This window comes from Lissotriton helveticus, chromosome 9 (assembly GCF_964261635.1).
Source record: "Lissotriton helveticus chromosome 9, aLisHel1.1, whole genome shotgun sequence".
In the NCBI taxonomy this organism is placed as follows: Eukaryota; Metazoa; Chordata; class Amphibia; order Caudata; family Salamandridae; genus Lissotriton; species Lissotriton helveticus.
The window spans coordinates 33,594,319-33,613,793 of record NC_136070.1 but is presented as its reverse complement, the minus strand read 5'-3'; the positions used below and the strand labels follow the sequence as shown (position 1 = coordinate 33,613,793).

At 47.9% G+C, this 19,475-nt stretch overlaps 1 protein-coding gene across 1 annotated transcript in view; it reads right to left on the bottom strand.

The window, feature by feature from the left end:
- The window catches only part of PRKD1 (protein kinase D1), a 723,569-nt gene that overhangs the window by 451,114 nt on the left and 252,980 nt on the right, over nucleotides 1–19,475 (bottom strand). The window contains exon 2 of the mRNA XM_078659419.1: nucleotides 10,448–10,586. Coding sequence (XP_078515545.1) covers nucleotides 10,448–10,586 — 139 coding nt within the window. The remainder of the gene's footprint in view (nucleotides 1–10,447; nucleotides 10,587–19,475) is intronic.

Genomic DNA, 19,475 nt, shown 5'->3' with positions numbered 1-19,475 from the left:
ATTTGCGGATTGCGGATTTTTTTAAAACACTGCTTCAGTATTTTAAGTGTTATAAAAAGAAAGTGTGGGGGTTTCTATAAAAGAGGTATGTATTCTTAAGTGTGGCTCAATGGTTAGACCCTGATGCAGAGGTCTAGCCCGGGACCAGGGTTCAATTCCCGCCTCGGCGGGTCTTGCGTTCAAATTCCACGGACCTGATAGTTCTCGCCTCGGTGCCTATTCCAATCATGGAGTCCCACTCTGCAACTCTGGGCAATAGCTTGCTGAATCTCCACAACGGCCCCAACAGCGCTGGGATGCCTGGCCTCCACCTTGGGGGTGACCAGGAGTGGGCACTTCACAGGGAAAAGTCAGGAAGGGTTCCACAGCGGTATGAGTACAGCGCCTTGAGACCCCTTCGGGGGTGATTCGTGCGCTATATAAGCACTACATTTACATTTACTTCACTAAGATAAAAAAAATGCAAATGTTGCCAGGTGTCTTTGTTTATGGATTATTTCACACTGGTGAACCACACCTGGATATAAGTGAGGCCACTTCTGCGAGGGTCCCTGCCCCACCTCAATCTGCATACATTAATGGGCCGGTCCAGCGAGAGACCGGGAAGAACACCTCCGCCCGTTGGTAAAAATCCAAGTGATCATGTATGACGCTGCCAGACTGGTTTTCAGGCTCCCAAGGCGGGCACATGCCACCCCCTTACTGCAGCAGCTGCACCGGCTGCGGATCAAACAGAGAACCAGGTTCAAAGGTCTATGCATAGCATATAAAGCCATCCACGGTCAGGCCCCAGCCGACATTAACCCCTTGGGCGCCACCGCGATTCTGCGCCTATTCGGCCGTTTTAATGAGTGGGCAGGTTCATGACGACCCCCAGCCGTCATCAGCACACGCCCACCGTGATGCAAGACAGCTGGGGGCCGTCATCAGCATGGAAGGACCGCCTCGTAAACTATGTGCCAGGAAGTACCCTTCGATCATCCAACGCTGGCCTTTTGGCCTGCCCCCGCTTTAATGCATCCTCCAAAGGGGGCAGAGCCTTTTCCACAAGGATCCCTCAACTCTGGAATAAGCTGCCGACAAGCCTTCGCAGGGAACCCACCCTTCTTCCATTTAGGAAAAAACTTAAAACACTTCTTTTTACTGAAGCCTGGGGCACAACCTAGGCCAAGTTTCGGTGCACATACATGCGGATGTGGTGAGGTTGGGCTCTCTCTCATAGCGCTAAGAGACCTGTTGGTGATTATGTGCTCTAAAAATCCCAGTTAACATTAACATTAACAAGGGAGGTAATAGAGGCCCATCTGCCTCCAGAGAGGCCGCTCAGGCCCCCACTGGTCCATTGGCTGCATCTGAACTGCACAGACACAGCCCATATCGGCCACCACGCTGGCTAAAAAGCAGCCCAGAGCTGGGTCTCTGATACCGGCCCCTCACCATTGCCCAAGTGCCCACCTTACCAATCCGACCCTGCTGGAGGGCGCCCGGACCCACGCTCAGTCCAATGAAAGCATGGTGCTCATGCATAAGGAAAGTAGCCCGCTTACATGCACAAACCTGTGTAAGCAGCCGCACAGACTGAATGAAAGCATTGTGCCGCTGCACACAGACCGTAGTAGGGAATCAACTTGACATACACACAGACTGTATGAAAGCAGTCTGTGTGAGCACACACACACACACACCACCACAGACTATATAAATACAACTTGTAAATACACACAAACAGTAATCCCGCCAGACGGGGAGGCACAGCCGGCCCGTCTGTGTCTTGTTTTCGTCTGTCAGATTCCTTCTGACAGTGGTGAGTTTTTGGATACCGAGGCGGTAGCCTCATTACTCCACATTCATTTTGAGTTTTTTAGTCGCTGTTTAGGTTGTCTTATTGATGTGTTACGCTTTGTCACAGTTGAGGTTGTATCACAAGGTCAGCGCTGTGATAGGCCGTGGGTTGCGGGCAATTTGGTTTGCAGAAGTGTCAGGAAGTTTTATCGCAGAGTCTTGTTTTCGTCTGTCAAATGTCTTCTGGCGGTGATGAGCTTTTGTTGGCTGCCGCAGCGGTTGCCTTCAGACACTGATGAGTTTTGGGTGCCTGCCGGGGCGGTTGCCGTCAGGCAGTGATGAGTTTTGCGTACCTGCCAGGCGTTTGCCTTCAGGCAGTGATGAGTTTTTGGATGCTGCGTTGCTGTTTCCGTTTCACAAGGTTAGTACTTCGATGGGGCGCGGGTAGCGGTCAAATGGATTTGTAGAAATGTCTGCGAGTTTCCTGATCAGTGGGTTTTCTTTATGATCCAATCCTTTGTAGAATGTCCTGTTGAGTTTGAGGAGATGGTCATCCAACATCTCAACGCCTAGGTCTCTGTGGAGATCTGCTGTTCGTGCGAACATAGGAGCACCTGCTGCAATCCGTAAGGCCTTGCTCTGTAGTCTCTGTAGGTCTTTCCGAAGCTGCCTTTTGGCAGCCACTCCAAACTGGTGAAGCGTATGTCATAGTTGGTCGAATTATTGCGGGGACTGCTCGCACCTTGCTCTGCATGGGCATCAACTTGGTCTTCAGGAGTGGGTATAATGCAACCAGTGTGGTTGTTGCTTTCTGGCAGGTCTTCTCTATGTGGTTTCTCCAGCTGAGTTTACAGTCCAGAGTCACCCCCAGGTAGGAGCTGCTGTTTTTAGAGGGAAGGCAGCTAATATACCCTCCCCCCCACCCACGGGGAAGGGGGGCAACACTAGAGGGGCACGGCAGCCACAAGGCACAGAGAAAGCGCACAAAAACAAAGGTCATCAGAGTGGCCAAAAACAAGTTTTGATATAAAAGCCCGAATTGTGTCCTCATGTAACGCAACTGGTGCTATGTAAAGCGCTCTGATACCTGATACCTTCGAGTCAAGTTTGCGCTATATAAACCATGTAAAAAAATAATAAAAAATAAAAAATCAGAGGAGAGGGGACGTGGCCACGAATGCGGCTGAAAAGACGACCGAGAGAAGCAGTGTTATTTGTCTGTGGAAAGCTGACGCTGTGAAAGCCGAGCATCACCGGCTCAAACACATACCCCCCAGTGTCCCAGAACACCAACCACAATCACGCACAACTCAAAAACAAAGCAACCTGGACCAAGTTTGAAAGTATCACTGAAGAGTAAATTATTAAAATGCTTGCCTGCATAAAGCCAACCTCACACCTCTCTGAGCTGCTTCCCTCCTCTCTTGTCAAATATTTCAGACATGTCATCTCACCAATATGGGCTAAAATCATCAACTCCACCCTATATAGTGCCTTTATGCCAAACTCCCTCAAACTCGCGCAAGTCACCCCCTTATCAAAATGTCAGACGCCATCCCGAAATGACCTCAACAATTACAGACCCATAACCAACTCCATCTCCATGGAAAAATGTGTACTATCTCAACTGAACAATCACATTGATAAATTCAACCTACATGACACTTCCAATCTGGGTTCAGGATCGCTTGCAGTATGGACACTGCAACCCTGTACATCAGGGACGACTTACACAGATCCCTAGACACTGGTCAGGCGTACCTCTTCTTCCGGGAGGACCGCTCCGCGGCCTTTGAGAATGCCAACCACAACATTCTCCGAAACACCCTCCCACAGCGTGCAGGCATCAATGGTAAGGTCCTTCAGGGGTTTGCCTCATATCTGAACAAACGATCTCAACTAATCAAACGAAACAATTCCACCTCAACAGCAGTATCAGTTGCTCAAGGAGTACCCCAAGGTTCAACCCTGTCCCCTGCCTTGTTTGGCCTCTACATGGAACCCCTTGCAGTGAGCCTGAAACAACACAGAATTGCCTACCATCTCTATGCAGATGACACCCAACTCTATATTAAAATCTCATCATCTAAAGACAACAACCACCTAAACAACACTCTCTCCATGGTACAATCCTGGCTGACCAACAACCAGCTAAAGCTTATCCCCAACAAAACTGAACTCCTCATCCAGCCAAAGGAAAGCCATATTCTATTCATTACTGGCTTGGCAACCTAACTGCATTAAACTGCAAACTATCTATCGGCCACTCTGTTAAGTCACTAGGGATTACACTTGACAAAAACCTGGGCATGAAAGACCACTAATGCCTCAGCAAAAAGTGCCTTTTGTGTTGAAACACCTTAAAATATCAAACAGTTCATCTCCCTTGAGTGATCACATCACTCCCACGCTTAAGAAACTCAACTGTCTCCCAATCAAGGTGAGAAGCGTATTCAAAACTTACTCTGATGCACTTCCCCTCAACCACCAAGAGTCAGAACAACACCACCCCTGTAAATACTCTGCTCAGTTACTCCTCACACCCCTAAAATATACTGCCTTTGCCACCTCAGAACTTTATCGTCCATCTATTTCACCATTTGCTGTACATTTTCATCTTGTATGCTTACTATTTTTTTTTCTTTCTTTCATCTTTATTTCGGCCAATTTGACCATCAAAGATATACAGAAAACACAAAAAAATGCAATATGAAACCATCAAGGGTATGCAGTAAAACACATATAATACAGTAATAAACCTTTCCACCATAAAAGATAAGTACTTCTTAAATAAAAGCAGATAAAAGGCCATACATTAAAATTCATATTCTTGTAATTAGGTGGTCAACTGCGACTTTATAATACGAGTGCGGGTATGCCAGACATTAGTAAGGAATTTGGCTAATGCAAACACCGTTGGTCCCGAAACATCAGTCTTTAAAATTCTATACATCGGGAGGTATTCCCTACAACCAAAGTTTCTAATAAGGGGTAAAAGCCAATATTTCCTAGCGGCCTTGTAAGTTGGACAAAACAAGACCACGTGTAGGTCGCTTTCCTCAGCAGAGGTACATGCCGGGCATTGTTTGGTAGAGGGTGGTGTAGACCAGGAGCTAGTATATGACCGCAGAGGCAATGTGCCATATCTCCATTGGAGGAATAGCTTCCTGGCCAGCACGGGAGTCATCCCATCCAGGACCCTCTCCAGCCTGTAAGAATCCTTACATTGTGTAAATACAGATGTTAATGACCCCTCGCGCTGGCAATCTAAGACCATAGCCAGTTTCTGTTCATAATAAGCATTGGCCAAGACTCTTCGTGGGATCCTAAGTGACGCATTAGCTGGATCGGACCATAGATCTGGGAACCCCGTTCTCACACAGGACTTTTTTATATACTTTATCCAGGGAATCTGTAGGGCTTTGGGGTGGGTTAGAAACTCCCTGAGTTCTGCCCTGTAGGGGGAAAGTTCCTCACTGCTCCATAACCTTCGCCAGAAGGCTATGGGTCTGAGGCCCAGTTCGTCTGCTATGGGTCTCAGGCCCAAGTCCATCCCCAAAGGCAGGAGGGGTGTACTAGACGGGAGTGCAGCTATCTGTCTAATACATTTGTTCTCAGTTATAGACAAATTGTGGGCAGGTGTATGACCCCACAATTCCGCCCCATATGTGGTGGCACCCCTAGCCTGTGCCTTGTAGATCTGGATGACCGGCCCCAGTGGTCGATATGTTGAACTTTTCATCATCCGTAGGATGCCACCTGTGGTCTGCACTAATTTGAGGTTAGCCCTGGTCTGGTGCGGACCCCAAGACATGGTTTCATTCAGCGTTACACCCAGATATTCAAAGGTGGAGACTCTCTCTAAACGTGATGATCCTAGCAAGGGGTTCGGGCGTGATCTTTGGGTTGGGTTCAAGACCATGAACTTAGTTTTTACAGCATTGATCTCTAACCCCCTTTCCGTGCAGAAAGCCACAAAAGAATCAAGGATCCTCTGTATCCCCATGGGGGTTTTGGACAGCAGCAGGGTATCATCCGCAAACATAATTGTGGGTACCCTGCTGCCGTTCAGTCTGGGAGCATCGGTATATTCGATGCCATTGAGATGGGCGTTTAGCCCGTTGACAAAGAGGCAGAACAGGGTTGGTGCCAGTACACAACCCTGCCTCACCCCTCTGTCAACGGGGAATCTGTCCGTTAGCTCCCCAAACTTCCCACACCTAACCTGGGCATAGTTGTTTTGATGCAGTCTCTCTAAAATTGCCAGAATGTCCGGGGGGACCCCCATCTCAGCCAGAACACTCCAGAGTTTACCTCTAGGTACCAGGTCGAAGGCAGCCCGCAAGTCCACAAAAATAGTGTACAAGCTGCCGCCTTCGAATATCGCCGTCCTCCAATAAATAATGTTCAAACGAAAAACCTGGTCCACTGTGGACACTCCCTTCCTGAAGCCCGCTTGAAATATGCTTACTATTGTTCTTATGTATTCCTTACAAATGTTACTGTGCAAACTCTGTAAAGTGTTATGATACCCTCGGGTCACGCTTATGCTTTATAATAAAACTCAATAAATAAAATAAAAATCGCCATGTACCCGAAGAGGTTTACCGGATCATGGAAGTAGAAGTCAACGACCACGGAGAGCGGCGCCTCAGTGAAGCGCAGGGGTGCGGAACCGCTGCAGAAAGTAGTGCTGGGTCCCGCAGTCGGCAGCAACACTACGGGCAAGTGACCATATGTAGACCTGCGAGGAGACAGGACATCATTCGCTCTAGCTTTCTTTGGGGCATTCACGTTGAGTTGGTGGCACCGTCAATGGCCAACTCAGGCTCTGCTTGCCTCCGGGTCGAGGACCTACACTTTGGAGGCACAGACTTGGTGGTGTACCTGAGAAGGTCAAAAACTGACCAGGAAGGGAAAGGGTAGGACACACAACTGGAATGTCTTGTTGCTAGCGAGCACTGTCCGGTATGCTTGACCCGCAGTTACATGTAGATCAGGTCAGGAGGTGGCTCCCCTCTATTCATACATGAGGGCGGTAGCTACCTCAGAAGGGTCCAATTCACCTTAGAAATGCGCCACGCCCTGGCCAGGGGGGGACTTACACCGGCACGCTTTGGGCCATATTCATTCCGCATCGAGGAAGCCACCATGGTGGGGGCACACAACATAGCGGACGAAGGGATCAGACATATAGGGAGGTGGAAATCTTCAGCATTTAAGGGGAAACAGCCTTTACAACGAGTGTTTTACCACATTGTACCTTTACCACACGTTTTACCACGCATGTTTTTAGAACGCATATTCTTTTACAATGTATGCCTTTATCACGCATTTACGGTAAGGTATGGGGTGCGTGGGGGTCTCACCCTACAAATACATTGTATATACATGAAATGCTTGTAAAGGCATACGTTGTAAAAGCATTTGCAATCTAAAAAAATGCAGGGTATAAAATGCGTGGTAAAGGCATGCACAGTGCCGGACTGGGAACCAAAACCAGCCCTGGCAAAGTGCTCGGCAGGCCCCCCCCACCCCTGGGGGAGTTGGGGGGGGGTGTTGGGGGTGCGACCGCGCTCTTTGCCAGGGCCGGTTTTTTGGCCGATTTTGTTACAGGGCCGTTTTTGCAGCAACCTTGCAAAAACGGGAATGTAACAAAAACGGTCCCCATGGGCCCAAAACCGGACCCCACCCTTGCGGCGCACCGGGGGATTGCCCGGTGCCCGAAACAGCCAGTCCGGGCCTGGGCATGCAGAGTATTTCCCTGCGTTGCTCTGTCATACAACCGCAGTGAAGGCATACATCAGGCCATCATCATACTAACGTGGGCTAATCTTTCACCACAGGGGATGAAGCAGGAAAGCAGATGGTGGGTATGGTAGACACTCGCACATCATGAGGGCACAGCGATGGGCTGTCCCAGGAAGCGCTATGGTGGCATACGGCTGCGCAATACCAAGGTTATATAGCTGGGCAAACCTGGAATGGAATAGAGCCAGCTACTCCCTGTGGCATGGGATGCGCAAAGGGCTCGTGAGAACCCCGCGACAAGGGTAATTCATCGGGGGGGCAATTATCTTGCGGCAACGGGGCGGAAAAGCCCTGATGGCAATCATCCGGCCGACCTGGCAATCATATCAAGATTGGTGCACCTGGCCGACATATTATGGTCTGTAATGATAGCATGATTCGAGTGCCGGCTGGCAGCGAGGCAGGGAGGGATGGAAAGCTCTAGGCAGAAGTTGACCATAACAATGAGCAAGTTCCACAAACGCATGGGTTGGGAATTTGTGAGGCATAGCCTCACCAACCTAAGAATACCGGGCTATTACACGGATGACAAGGGTCACCTGGATAGCGTAGTGATCAACATGTTAACCTCTTCCATGCTGGTGACGGAACCGCTCCGTCACCAGCCACGGTCGCGCTCTGCTGGTGACGGAGCGGTTCCGTCACGGCCTGCTCGGCGCGCCTGCGTGGCACTGATTTCGCACCTGCACGGCACATTCTATTGAGCGGGCGGGGCCATGACGGAACCGCTCCGTCACAAGCACAGCGCGCCCGAGGCTCGTGACAGAGCGGTTCCGTCACGAGCATGGGAGCGCCGCGCGGCCCCCCTCACCCCTAGCGCTGCAGCGGAATTGCCGCCGCAGCGAAGGTGTTAAAGCAGCCCAGGCGTACACAAACTGTAGGGGATGCAGCTGTGTGTACGCGAGCTATAGAAAAGGAGCCTGACCATAAACAAGCCGTCGGGGAAGCACGCTGAACATTCATGAAATGGGACAAAAAAAGGAGCCTGCCCTCCACCCACCTGATGGCAGCATGTTCCAAGGAAGTGACCTCACTGCGTTCAAGTGCAGGAAGCCCTGAGTCACTCCGACTGCGCACTTATGTTGTCCACTTGAAAATGGCGGACGGAGGTCAGGCGCCCAGGGTGCAGCTGCCTCGGCTCCTTCAGGAGCCCATTGAAGACAAGCGCGTCACGGGCAGCAAAGTGGACCTCATTATTTGCAGCTGAGCTTCTCTCCTGAGAGCTCAAGGGATATTTCTGATGCATTATTACAGCCCCCGCTGGCTGCTGCCACTCTGGGCTCCGCTAACATGGCTGGAACAAGCACATGAGAATAGGGCACCTTCGTGCTGTGACGCGGAGCGCGTGCACCTGCCGGGATATACAAGTGCTAATTAAGAACAACAATCAAGTGACAGTCTGCTGACAGCAAACACAGCTTTCACTGGTGTTTTCAGGCAGAAAGGAAATCTCACTCAAGACACTGAACTGCCTACATGGGAGCCTGGGTCAAAGATTACTGGTGGAGCCCAGGCCGCTTGACCCAGTTTAGAATGGGATGAATTTAGATGGGACAATATTTTAGTAAATTATATTTAGGACATAAAATGTATGTTTCTCTATATGACATTCTGACATAAACCTGAAGCGACTGTATGAAGTTGTGTAAAACAGATCTCATGACTTATTAATATTATTATTTAACGTTTAATGGACGATTACACATGTACGTATAGGAAGGTCAGTGAAGCACCACCGGCTACTGCAAGTAAGAGGAAGAGAAGGCTTCAGAAGGAGGGAGCTGGAGGAACAAGAGGACCAGAGAGATGTTTTCCTGACTAGGTGGTGTTCAAGAATAGATGGAGCTTCGAGAAGAGGCTCTGTTCTAGGAGCTATTCGAAGTCAGAGGAGACAGACTGCAGTTAGGCGTACTGCACAAATACTTTTCAACCGTATCACGAGTACATTTTCTCAGCAAGACCATAATTCATGCAAAAAAAAGATCACGGGCCAAAAACAGTTTTTGCATTTTGTCAAGTGTGAAAACTTAGCATCCTTTGAGTAACTTCTATCACCACTAATCCTTTGTAGGCTTCCTGAATAGCGGGCGTCAACAAGCGTTATATAAATACAAACCTTTGTCCTCCTCTATCCTTCTGCTATCATTCCAAATCCAAATAACTGACTAACCTATCCACCACTTAAAATGTACTTGCATGTTTCACTATACTAATTCAACACTAATCCTCTATGGGTTCCGGAGTAGAGTGCTACTCGCCGAAAAAGCGCTTCGACACCTCGTCAGGGGTAGTAAGCGCTATATAAATGCAATTACAATACAATACAGTACAATATGCAGGACTTCGTCGAGTTTTCTGATCTTCAGTAAAGCTGAACACATCAGCTGACACCAGCTGTGATGAGGTTGTTTTTAGATAGATTGGCCGCAGGGTTCGGACTGACCCAGAAGCCTTCTGAGGGCCCCAACAGAAAGCAGATGGTACACATCTCACCATCCATGACTCATCAATAGTGCCAAGAGGCTGTCTACAAACAAACCAGATGGTGCATTGCAGAATGCCACAGTCAGTAATACATGGCATATTCAATGTTACTCAATCAACACCCTCACACTCCCAGTCAACAATAACTTTTTCTTTCTTGCTCCTCTCTCGTAGTCTTTTACCTTCGCCTGCACTTTCTATTGGGATTTCACATGGAACTGCTGCTGTATTTCAATATTTTGTCCACAGCAATTGTTTACAACATGAGATAGAAGCAAGTTTGACACTTCAGTGCTTCCATGTGTTTAGAAAATAAGCTCTCCCCAAGTGTAGCACTCTGTAAGCTCAATGAGTCGACTGTCAGCCATACCTGATAAGACAACTTCAATGAGGTCCCCGTCCACAATGTCGCTGGCCGACTTCACAAGCTGTAGGATATTCTCGGAGCTGGAGTCATGCCGAAAAAGAAGGATCTTGTCGTATATGCCGTAGAAGCCGCACTCTGGAAACTGCAAATACAGGAGAGACAAAAACAGGGAAGTCTTCGTTAGGGATGGTGCACACTGCCTCAGCATTCACACTCAAATTTAAAAGTGCCAAAAGGGCATACAAAGTTGGATGCTTCTTATTTTCAATAAATGCACTAATCATTTTCAATCATTGTTATGATTTGTTATCTGCAATTCATAAACTCACATACTTTTGAAGAGTTCCACGCATAAAATGTATCAAAATGTTTTTGTAGATGCATATTTATCATAACAAATGGATGCTATAGAGGACTAAATATGACACTTTGACAATTGGCAGCATACGTATAGAATGTACAGTCCCACCCATTTGCTGGGAATAGCTTCAGCTCTGTAGTCACCATGTATTCAAGGAATTGCAACGCTGCTTTTGGGGTGGCAGGAGTGCTGAATCAGCAGAGAGGGTTGCGTACCTGAGGGGTCCTGGTGCCTGAGTAATAAACCACCCATTTGGGTATATAATAAAGGCACCAGCACCCCGCCCCCTGCACCCGGCATAAGAAGACGGTCATTCATGTATATATTAAAGGTAGTGGGGTTTAGGCCCCTCCCCCGGAGTAATGAGACAGCCATTCATTAATATATTGAAGGTAATAGGATTCAGGGTCCCCCCTGTGGAAAAAAACAGACAGTAATTCATGAACATATTAAAGGTAGTTGGATTCAGGGTGCCCCCAGGGGTAAAAATACAGTCATTCATGTTTAAATTAAAGGCAGTGGGAATGAAGATCATTCATGTATATAGTAAAGATACTGGAGTTTAGGCCCCTACCCAGAGTTATAAGACAGCCATTCAAGAATATATTAAAAAATACCTAAGTGTACCTAAATGTACCTAGCATGTATGTGGGTGTGAAGCCAAGAATCTCCTAGGAAAGAGCCAACCCCATTACCTGATGAGAGAGAATAAAGGGCCCTGTCTTGGTCACAAGTTGGACACCCCGCAAAGGTGCGTGTTGAAGCCTCAGCGTGCAGGGGTGTCCGTTTCAGTGTCAGCGTGAAAGTGTCTCCTCTACTTACCTAGTGAAGGTGCGGTTCTTTTATACCAAAAAGGTAGTCTCAGGGGTTCTACCACCATCGATATGTTGTGAGTATGATTATGTAAATGAGCCTAAATCGATAATTGTAATCATACAAAGTAGCCCTGTCGACCTAGGATGAAGATAGTGATAACTTTTGTCTCTTTAGTCTAGGTCTCAGATCCAGTCTCTTTAGTCTAGGCCTCAGATCCAGTCTCTTTAGTCTAGGCCTCAGATGCTTTCTCTTCAGACTACGCCGCATCACCTATATCTCAGACTACCCTTCACATCCCATCTCTTCAGACTAGGCCTGAGATCCCGTCTTTTAAGCCTAGACTTTAAATACCTTGAGGCAGATTTACAAGCCCCTTGTGGCAAATTTACGCCGCTGATGCGTCATGTCTGTGATGCAGCGGCATTGTAAACAATGCGCCATGTTGCAATATATTTACAACGTGACGCATCTAGGGAGAGGCCTCATGTTGTAAAGCCCTGCACTACATTATACCTGCATCAGGTATAATGTACGCAGGGTGGGCGTTCTGAGGTAAGAAAGCCTTGTAAAAGTGATGCATAGAAATCTACATTCATCAAAACCTTAAGCCTGCTTCAAGCAGGCGTAAGGAGTGACGCAGCATAATAGAAATAGGCATTCTGAAGCATTGCTGGAGTTGAGTTGTGCTTGCAACACAACTCCAGCAATGCGTTGCCTTTACGCCAATAGATTTGTCACGCATCTATCAATTCTTGCGCCACAGTGCGCCGCATTGTAAATGTTATGCATCCATGGTGGCGCAAGGTTTTTTTTTGCGTGATGCAAATTAACTGGCGCATCTCTGCTTATATGCAGAGACGCACCAGTTCTTGTAAATCTGCCCCCATCTTTTTATGCTAGGCCCCTGATACCTTCTTTTTACACTAGGCCTCAGAGCCCGGATCTCTGGGCATCAGATGCAGCCTCTTCAAATTAAGCCTTAGATTCCGTCTCTTTATACTACACCTGAGATCCCATTTGAAAATAATTTAAATAATGCCTTTCACCTGATTGGATGGAGGGTCTTGCTTGACTCTTAAAATCTGATTAAACACTGAACCCCCAGATCCAGTCCCTTGAATGGGTTTACTTGGCCATGAAACTGCTTGTGGTGTTGATGTTTGTGGGAATAAAGCTTGCCCATCACCTGCTGGGGCCAAAACGAAAGAGATAAGACTGGACCCACAAATCCTCAGAAGGGCTGAAGGAACAAACCTGCCACCGCCTGAACACAGAAGCAACCCACAGAACACTGTCCACTTTTCACCACTGCACTAGGACCTCCTCCGATCTCTGCCTCAGGGATGTGGCTCACACCGCAGGAGTGTCGGCAAGGATACCGAGGACAGGAGGGCCACCAGTCCATCCATCCATTCACCCATCCAAGCACTCATTCTTTCACCTTTCCATTCAACCATCCAAGCACTTACTTTTTCCATCAGTGCATCCATTCACCCATTCTTTAATACCTTGCTCCACACTCAGTCACCCATTCATCCATGCACTCAGCCATTCATGCACTCAGCCATTCATCCAAGTAGTGACTCACGTTCGCATCAACTCCCTCACTAGTCCAGACACAAACTTCCCAGTAAATGAAGAAGCACTCTCACTTACAAAATCAGACATATTGGGGCTATCTCTTCTTGTTTAAAAGTATATATGAGCATTGCAAAGTAATTTGACACAATTAAAGCACATAAAAATATTCTGCAGAATGTTTGATCCATACCTATATTATAAGATATACCCTGAACTGTGGATTTAGCTGAGAGAGGAGGCTAGGAGCTCATTGACATATATTTTTGAGTATCAAAGCGCCACACAAAGGTCTGGCTGCCTCTAGTTGCCGCCAGGTTGACAGGAATGCCCTAAATTCTGTATGCACCCTTTTCCTAAGCTCTTCCTAATTTTACAGATGGGGTGACAGAGGCAGTTCTGATGACTTGTCCACAATTACACAATTTTGGCTTATAAGGAAGCTGGCGTTAAATTTCAGGACATCATGTCGAATTTTGATGGTGTCTTTTCTGTCTGCCACTGTGACAGCACTTCACTGTTAGCTGCCAGGGCACCTGCTGGGGTCAGCAGATATGTGGGCACTGACAATATACCATTGATTATGGGGGGCATTTTTGGATCCCACTGTCGTAATGAAAATGTCACTCCAACAATGGCACTGGCAGATTTACTGCTGAAGGTCCTGCCCCAGTGTGGCTCCTCCAACGGTGAAGAGCGCCTCTTTTCTGGAGAGAGTCCACCGACAAGTAGTAGATTTGCCAGCATGTTCGAGACACTGTAACCACCATTACTGACAGTAAACCCCATTTTCTGTTGTGGTCTTTCACAGGGGTAACTGTGCCAACAAACATTGGCAAAGCCAATAGGTCTCGCCTTTGAGACCTATGTATTTTGTCAAGGGATTTTAACCATGCTCTACGACATCTCCATGATGCGATCGGCTGCATCATTTTGTAGGTGTTTGCATCCTCATGCTTGTGCCAACAAAATGATGCATCCAGCTTTTTAGGTCTCGCCTAAGCAGCGCACGTGCTGCCTCTTTCGAGACATTCTGTATCTACAATGTGGGCTTCAAGCACCGTCCATTTTTTCTATTCATTCCTGTCACTACCATTTCTAAATGCAGGCTTTTGTTTGGTGAATATGCTTAATTAGTCCCGCCTTTTGGTGTTTTTGACCCTTCCAGGAGACAGACCCTGTTACATGTGGTCTTACTCTTTTGTATTTATGTTTCTTTGTGGGCACAATTTTTTTTTTTTGGCTTGCCTCAGCCTCTGCATCCGAATGGCACCTGCTTCACGGATGCCACGCTTCCTGTTTCAGAGAACATTTACATTTTTGAACCAGTAGCGTGTATTCACGTGTGTAAACAAACTTTGTTTTGTTTTATCAGCGCGGTGCCCGCTTCCCTGATGCTGTGCTTCATGTTTCACAACTGATTGGGATTCCAGTCCAACGGCAAGAGCGGTGTACCAGAAATTACTCCCCAGACGGTCCTGATTGCATTTTATGATAAGGGCAGTCAGCCCCCACTGTGCTTTGCTCCCCACAACTGCATGCTTGGAATATTTCTAAAACGTTCTACTGAAAGAATTTGTTTTTATTCATAACGGACTCTTATGGTTCCACTGTAGTTCCCATAAGGTGAGCATCCGCATGGACCGCCAGTGGCTTTAGGCAGAGGATGGGAGTGGAGCCGTAAGCTGTTGTCATGGGTACAAAGCATCAGCATCGCAGCTGCTGGAGGTGAGGGGGACATGTGCTATGGCAAGATGGCTGTCCGGAGTCTGGAGGATGCTGTGTGAGCGCATGTCCAATCGTCAGCCCGAGAGTAACCGACTGGCCCCTGCCACTGTGATCATATGCTACCGGGTGCTTACCGTATCCCGACTCTGCTCCCGACACAGCTGAGCATGCTGTGCTTACAGTCACGAGCACGCCTATGTGTGCTGACTTGCCCCTAACTTTGTGTTGGTGCAGCATGTCCTGTGGATACCGCTTGTTGCACATTGGCAACTGCTCTTCACGTGCTGAACCTAAAGCCTTACCTTAGCACTGACTCTATTTGGTAAGTCAGACGCAAAATTTATATTGATGGTATCAGAAGCACAATGTGCCTTTGTGACTGATTTGGTGACAGTGGCAGGTTGTGTGATACAGCGCCTGCATCTGCCGTCTGAGAAACTATGACTGTCTGAGGAGAGCTCCTGCCCATTTCTTCCTCAGCCAGAGCCCATGGGCACCTACTCCTGCTAATTTTAGCTCTGCTATGGCAAGTCCACTGGATCATAAAGAAGATTTGGCTGTAGGAAATGTGCTGGAGTTCCAGCCGTTGGTGGTTTTATTATGCACACCTATTTAAGTCTCTGTATGTATTTCACAACCGCATTGCATGCACATTTTCAGGGTTGGATTGGTATTAAAAATTGGTGCACGCTAAAAACAATGGCCCACATTTGCATATTGTCTTTCCGCAAAACCCTGCTTTGGCAAAATGTTATCAAAAAAAGGGGGGGGGGGAAAAATAAATCCACGGATTAGTTTACACTGGTGAAACACACCTGAAAACAAGTGAGTCCACTTCTGCTCAGGCCCCCTGCCCCCGCTAAATATGCATACAATAATGGGCCGGCCCAGTGAGAGAAAGGGAGGGACACCTCTGCCCATTGAATGTCTAACCGCCAACATCAATACAAGCGACAACAAACCACTACTCTGCCACCTCCTCTACCATCCACCTGGCTACACCTCCGCATTTGGAGAACACTTGTCCGACCTGATAACTCACTGTTCATTCCGTGACACCAACAACTTAATCCTAGGTGACCTCAACCTTCACTGGAATGAGGAAAAGAACTCCCTGATCCAAACCCTGAACGAGCTTCTACACAACAACAACCTTACCCAACACTGCGCAGAGGAAACCCACAATGGAGGATCAAACCTGGATGCCATTATTGCCCAACCAGACTCAGTCATGATTAACCACATCCTGCCCGTTGACTGGTCCAACCACCACATCATCTTATTCCACATCAACCAAGTGCTCCTAGGCCAGCCCCCTACGTATGACCCCCCTCACTGGGTGAGAAAACTAACTCAGATTCCCCTGGCTGACTTTGGAGGAAAAGATTAGCTCTCTCCTTCCCATCTCCACAGAGGATCTCACCACAATAGAACTCACCTCTCACTACAACACAACTATGACTGACATTCTTGATGAAATAGTGCCATTAAAACAAAAAAGAGTCAGAAACACTCCATCTAGATCCTGGTTTAACACAGACATAAATTCCGAAAGAAGACAGCGAAAGAAGACAACTAAGAGTTGCAGAAAGACTCTGGCAGAACAACCCGTCCACAATCCTCCGAGACCAACTCAAAGCAATACACAGGAAGTACAAAAAATATATCAGGAATGAAAAGACTTCCTTATTTTGCAATGCTTTAGACAACGCAAAAAATAGGCCTAAGGAACTCTTCAACCTCATTCGGCAACAACCTCCCAAACCCCCTGAATCCTCAGTTCTGGCCTCTAAAGACCTGTGTGAGAACGTCTCCAACTTCTTCAATGATAAAATCACCAAGATTGAGCTCTCTCTAGACGACAACGGCAGTCCCCCTTACAGGAGCGCGTCCCCATGGACAGAAGCTATCACACCCAAGCTCCCCCCTAAAGACTGGAAAGCCTTCAACCCCATCACCGAAGCTGAGATAGTCAAAATGATCTCCACTTCCAAAACCTCTTCACACGCCTCGGCTCCTATACCGGCCCAGCTGACCAAAAAGCTCAATCTCTCACTAGCCCCACTCTGGACCAAGATCATTATTAGCTCCCTTAGAACCAGAGTCATACCGGACTGCCTCAAAGTAGGCCAAGTCACGCCATTACTGAAAAACCAGGCTTAGACACTAATGATCTGAATAACTTCAGACCCGTCTCTAATCTTTCTCTCCTAGCTAAAATCCTGGAAGGGAAACATCCTTTACAACGAAACTTTTACCACGCAGGTATTACAACGCAAGTCGTTACAACGACTTGCGCTGGAGGGCGCTGGAGGATAGGGAATAGTTTAATTTACTATCCAAAACCTTCCCTACTATCCACGGGGACTGGAGTTGGAATAGTAAATTAAACTATTCCACTATCCAGCGCCCCCCAACGCAAGTCGTTGTAACGACTTGCATTGTAATACTTGCGTTGTAAAGGCATGCGTGGAAAAAGCATGCGTTGTAACGGCATCCATCCATCCTGGAAAGGTGCGTTCTCCTCCAACTGACTTAATACATAGACAGCACCAACATCTTAGACATCCACCAATCAGGTTTCAGAAAAGGTTGCAGCACAGAGACAGTGATCCTCAATGTCATCGACAATTTACACAAATCACTCGATGCAGGCCAATGCTCCCTACTCATACTCCAGGACTTATCGGCTGCCTTCGACACGGTGGACCACAACCTACTGATCAAGGTACTTCATGAGAGGGTAGGGGAAGAAGAGGTGGTCCTAGAGGGTTCTCCTCCTTTCTCCAGAACCGCAGCCAAAGAATAAAGATTAGAAACTTCTCATCAGACCTCTACCCCGTCAGCAGGGGTGTCCCTCAAGGATCAGTTCTTTCCCCCCAACTGTTCAACAACTACACGGAACCCCTCACCACCATACTCAAAAAGACAAATATCCCCTTCCAGCTCTACGCTGACGGCACCCAGATCTACCTTGAAACCTCCTCCATTGAAGACATTCATAGACTCAACGACACTCTAAGAGAAGTCCAACACTGGCTATCACTAAACCACCTGAAACTCAACAAAGACAAAACGGAAATCCTCATCTCCAACAAAGAGGAGAACCCCCAAATCGTAGAATGGCTTAAAGCAATTGCTGTTCTAAACGTCAATCTCACACTGGCGGATTCCGTGAAATCGCTGGGAATCACCCTAGACCCAAAACAGACATGACTAAACACATCAAGAACACCGCAAAGAGCGCCTTCCTTAACCTGAAGGTACTTTACAAAATAAAACCCTTCATCCCGCGTAATTACCTTAAACAAGCTACTCAATCCCTGGTGCTGTCCAGACTAGGCCACGGGATTACAACCCTCACAGGTACAGCTAGATCCCACTTAGCCCCCCTCAGATCAACTCTCAACGCAGCAGCCAGAATGGTCACCGGAGTAAAGAAGTATGATCACATCTTGCCCGCACTCAGAGAGCTAAAATGGATCCCAGTTGAACAGCGTGCCAATTTCGGAACGGCTTGCCTCAGGCACACAGGGAAACCCACCTACCCGGTCGTCAAACTCAAGAAGGCCAGTCAGGCAAGGAGCCTCAGAAGTTCCAATACTCTACTCCTCATCCCTCCGAAAACTCGCAAACAAAATACCGCTTCCCAATCCTTCTCTGGAAATGCGCCCAAAATCTGGAACTCCATCCCAGGCCACATCAGGGCTACCCACTCCCTCCTTTTTACAATTCAAAACACAGCTCAAAGACCTCTTCCTCAACCGTTCTCTCCCGAATGGATAGCTCTGCCAAATCACTTAAGCTTCCACACTACAGACACTTTGTCACTAAGGCTTCTACCTCACCCCCATCCTGACCCCTCCCTATCCCCCCCTCCCTAAAGGTGGCTCGGCTGGATTCTATGTGCTCAATATTGTGATTTTCTGTGTCTTCCTTTCCTGCAATGCTGTTCAGAGCGCAGAGACTTCCAAGGCGCCGTGACTCAATATGTATACGACTGTCAAACGGTGTGTTTTCACCCATGCTGTAAAGCGCTCCGATACCTTTGGGTCTGGCTAGCGCTACATAAAACTCTTCAATAAATAAAAGAGAGGTAATGGACGCCCACCTGCCTCCAGAAAGGCCACTCAGGCCCCCACTGGGCCCCTGCGGTATTTGAACAATGCAGAAACCACCCAACTCGCTACCCCCAGACTGCTCAAAGAAGCAGCCCACAACTGGAACTGGACACCGGCCCCTCGGGCATTGCCCGAGTGCCCGCGTTACCAATCCGACCCGGCACGTTTTACGCAAGCAAACCAGCCAGTGGTTAAATAGTTCCTTTTAGTCGCCAGCTAATGTTCATACATGTGAAAGTAATACGAGGGGGGTTTCACTGCCTTAAATTGACCCTCTGCCCTCCATAATCGCAGGGACACCATCTGAAAGTATTTCAGTACCGCGTGCGCCTCAGCGCCCGGCTCGATTATTTTAACACGCTGGCCTCTCTGCTCTCTTTCGTCATGAAAGAACATGGGGCCTCATTTATGAGCAATGACGCATCGC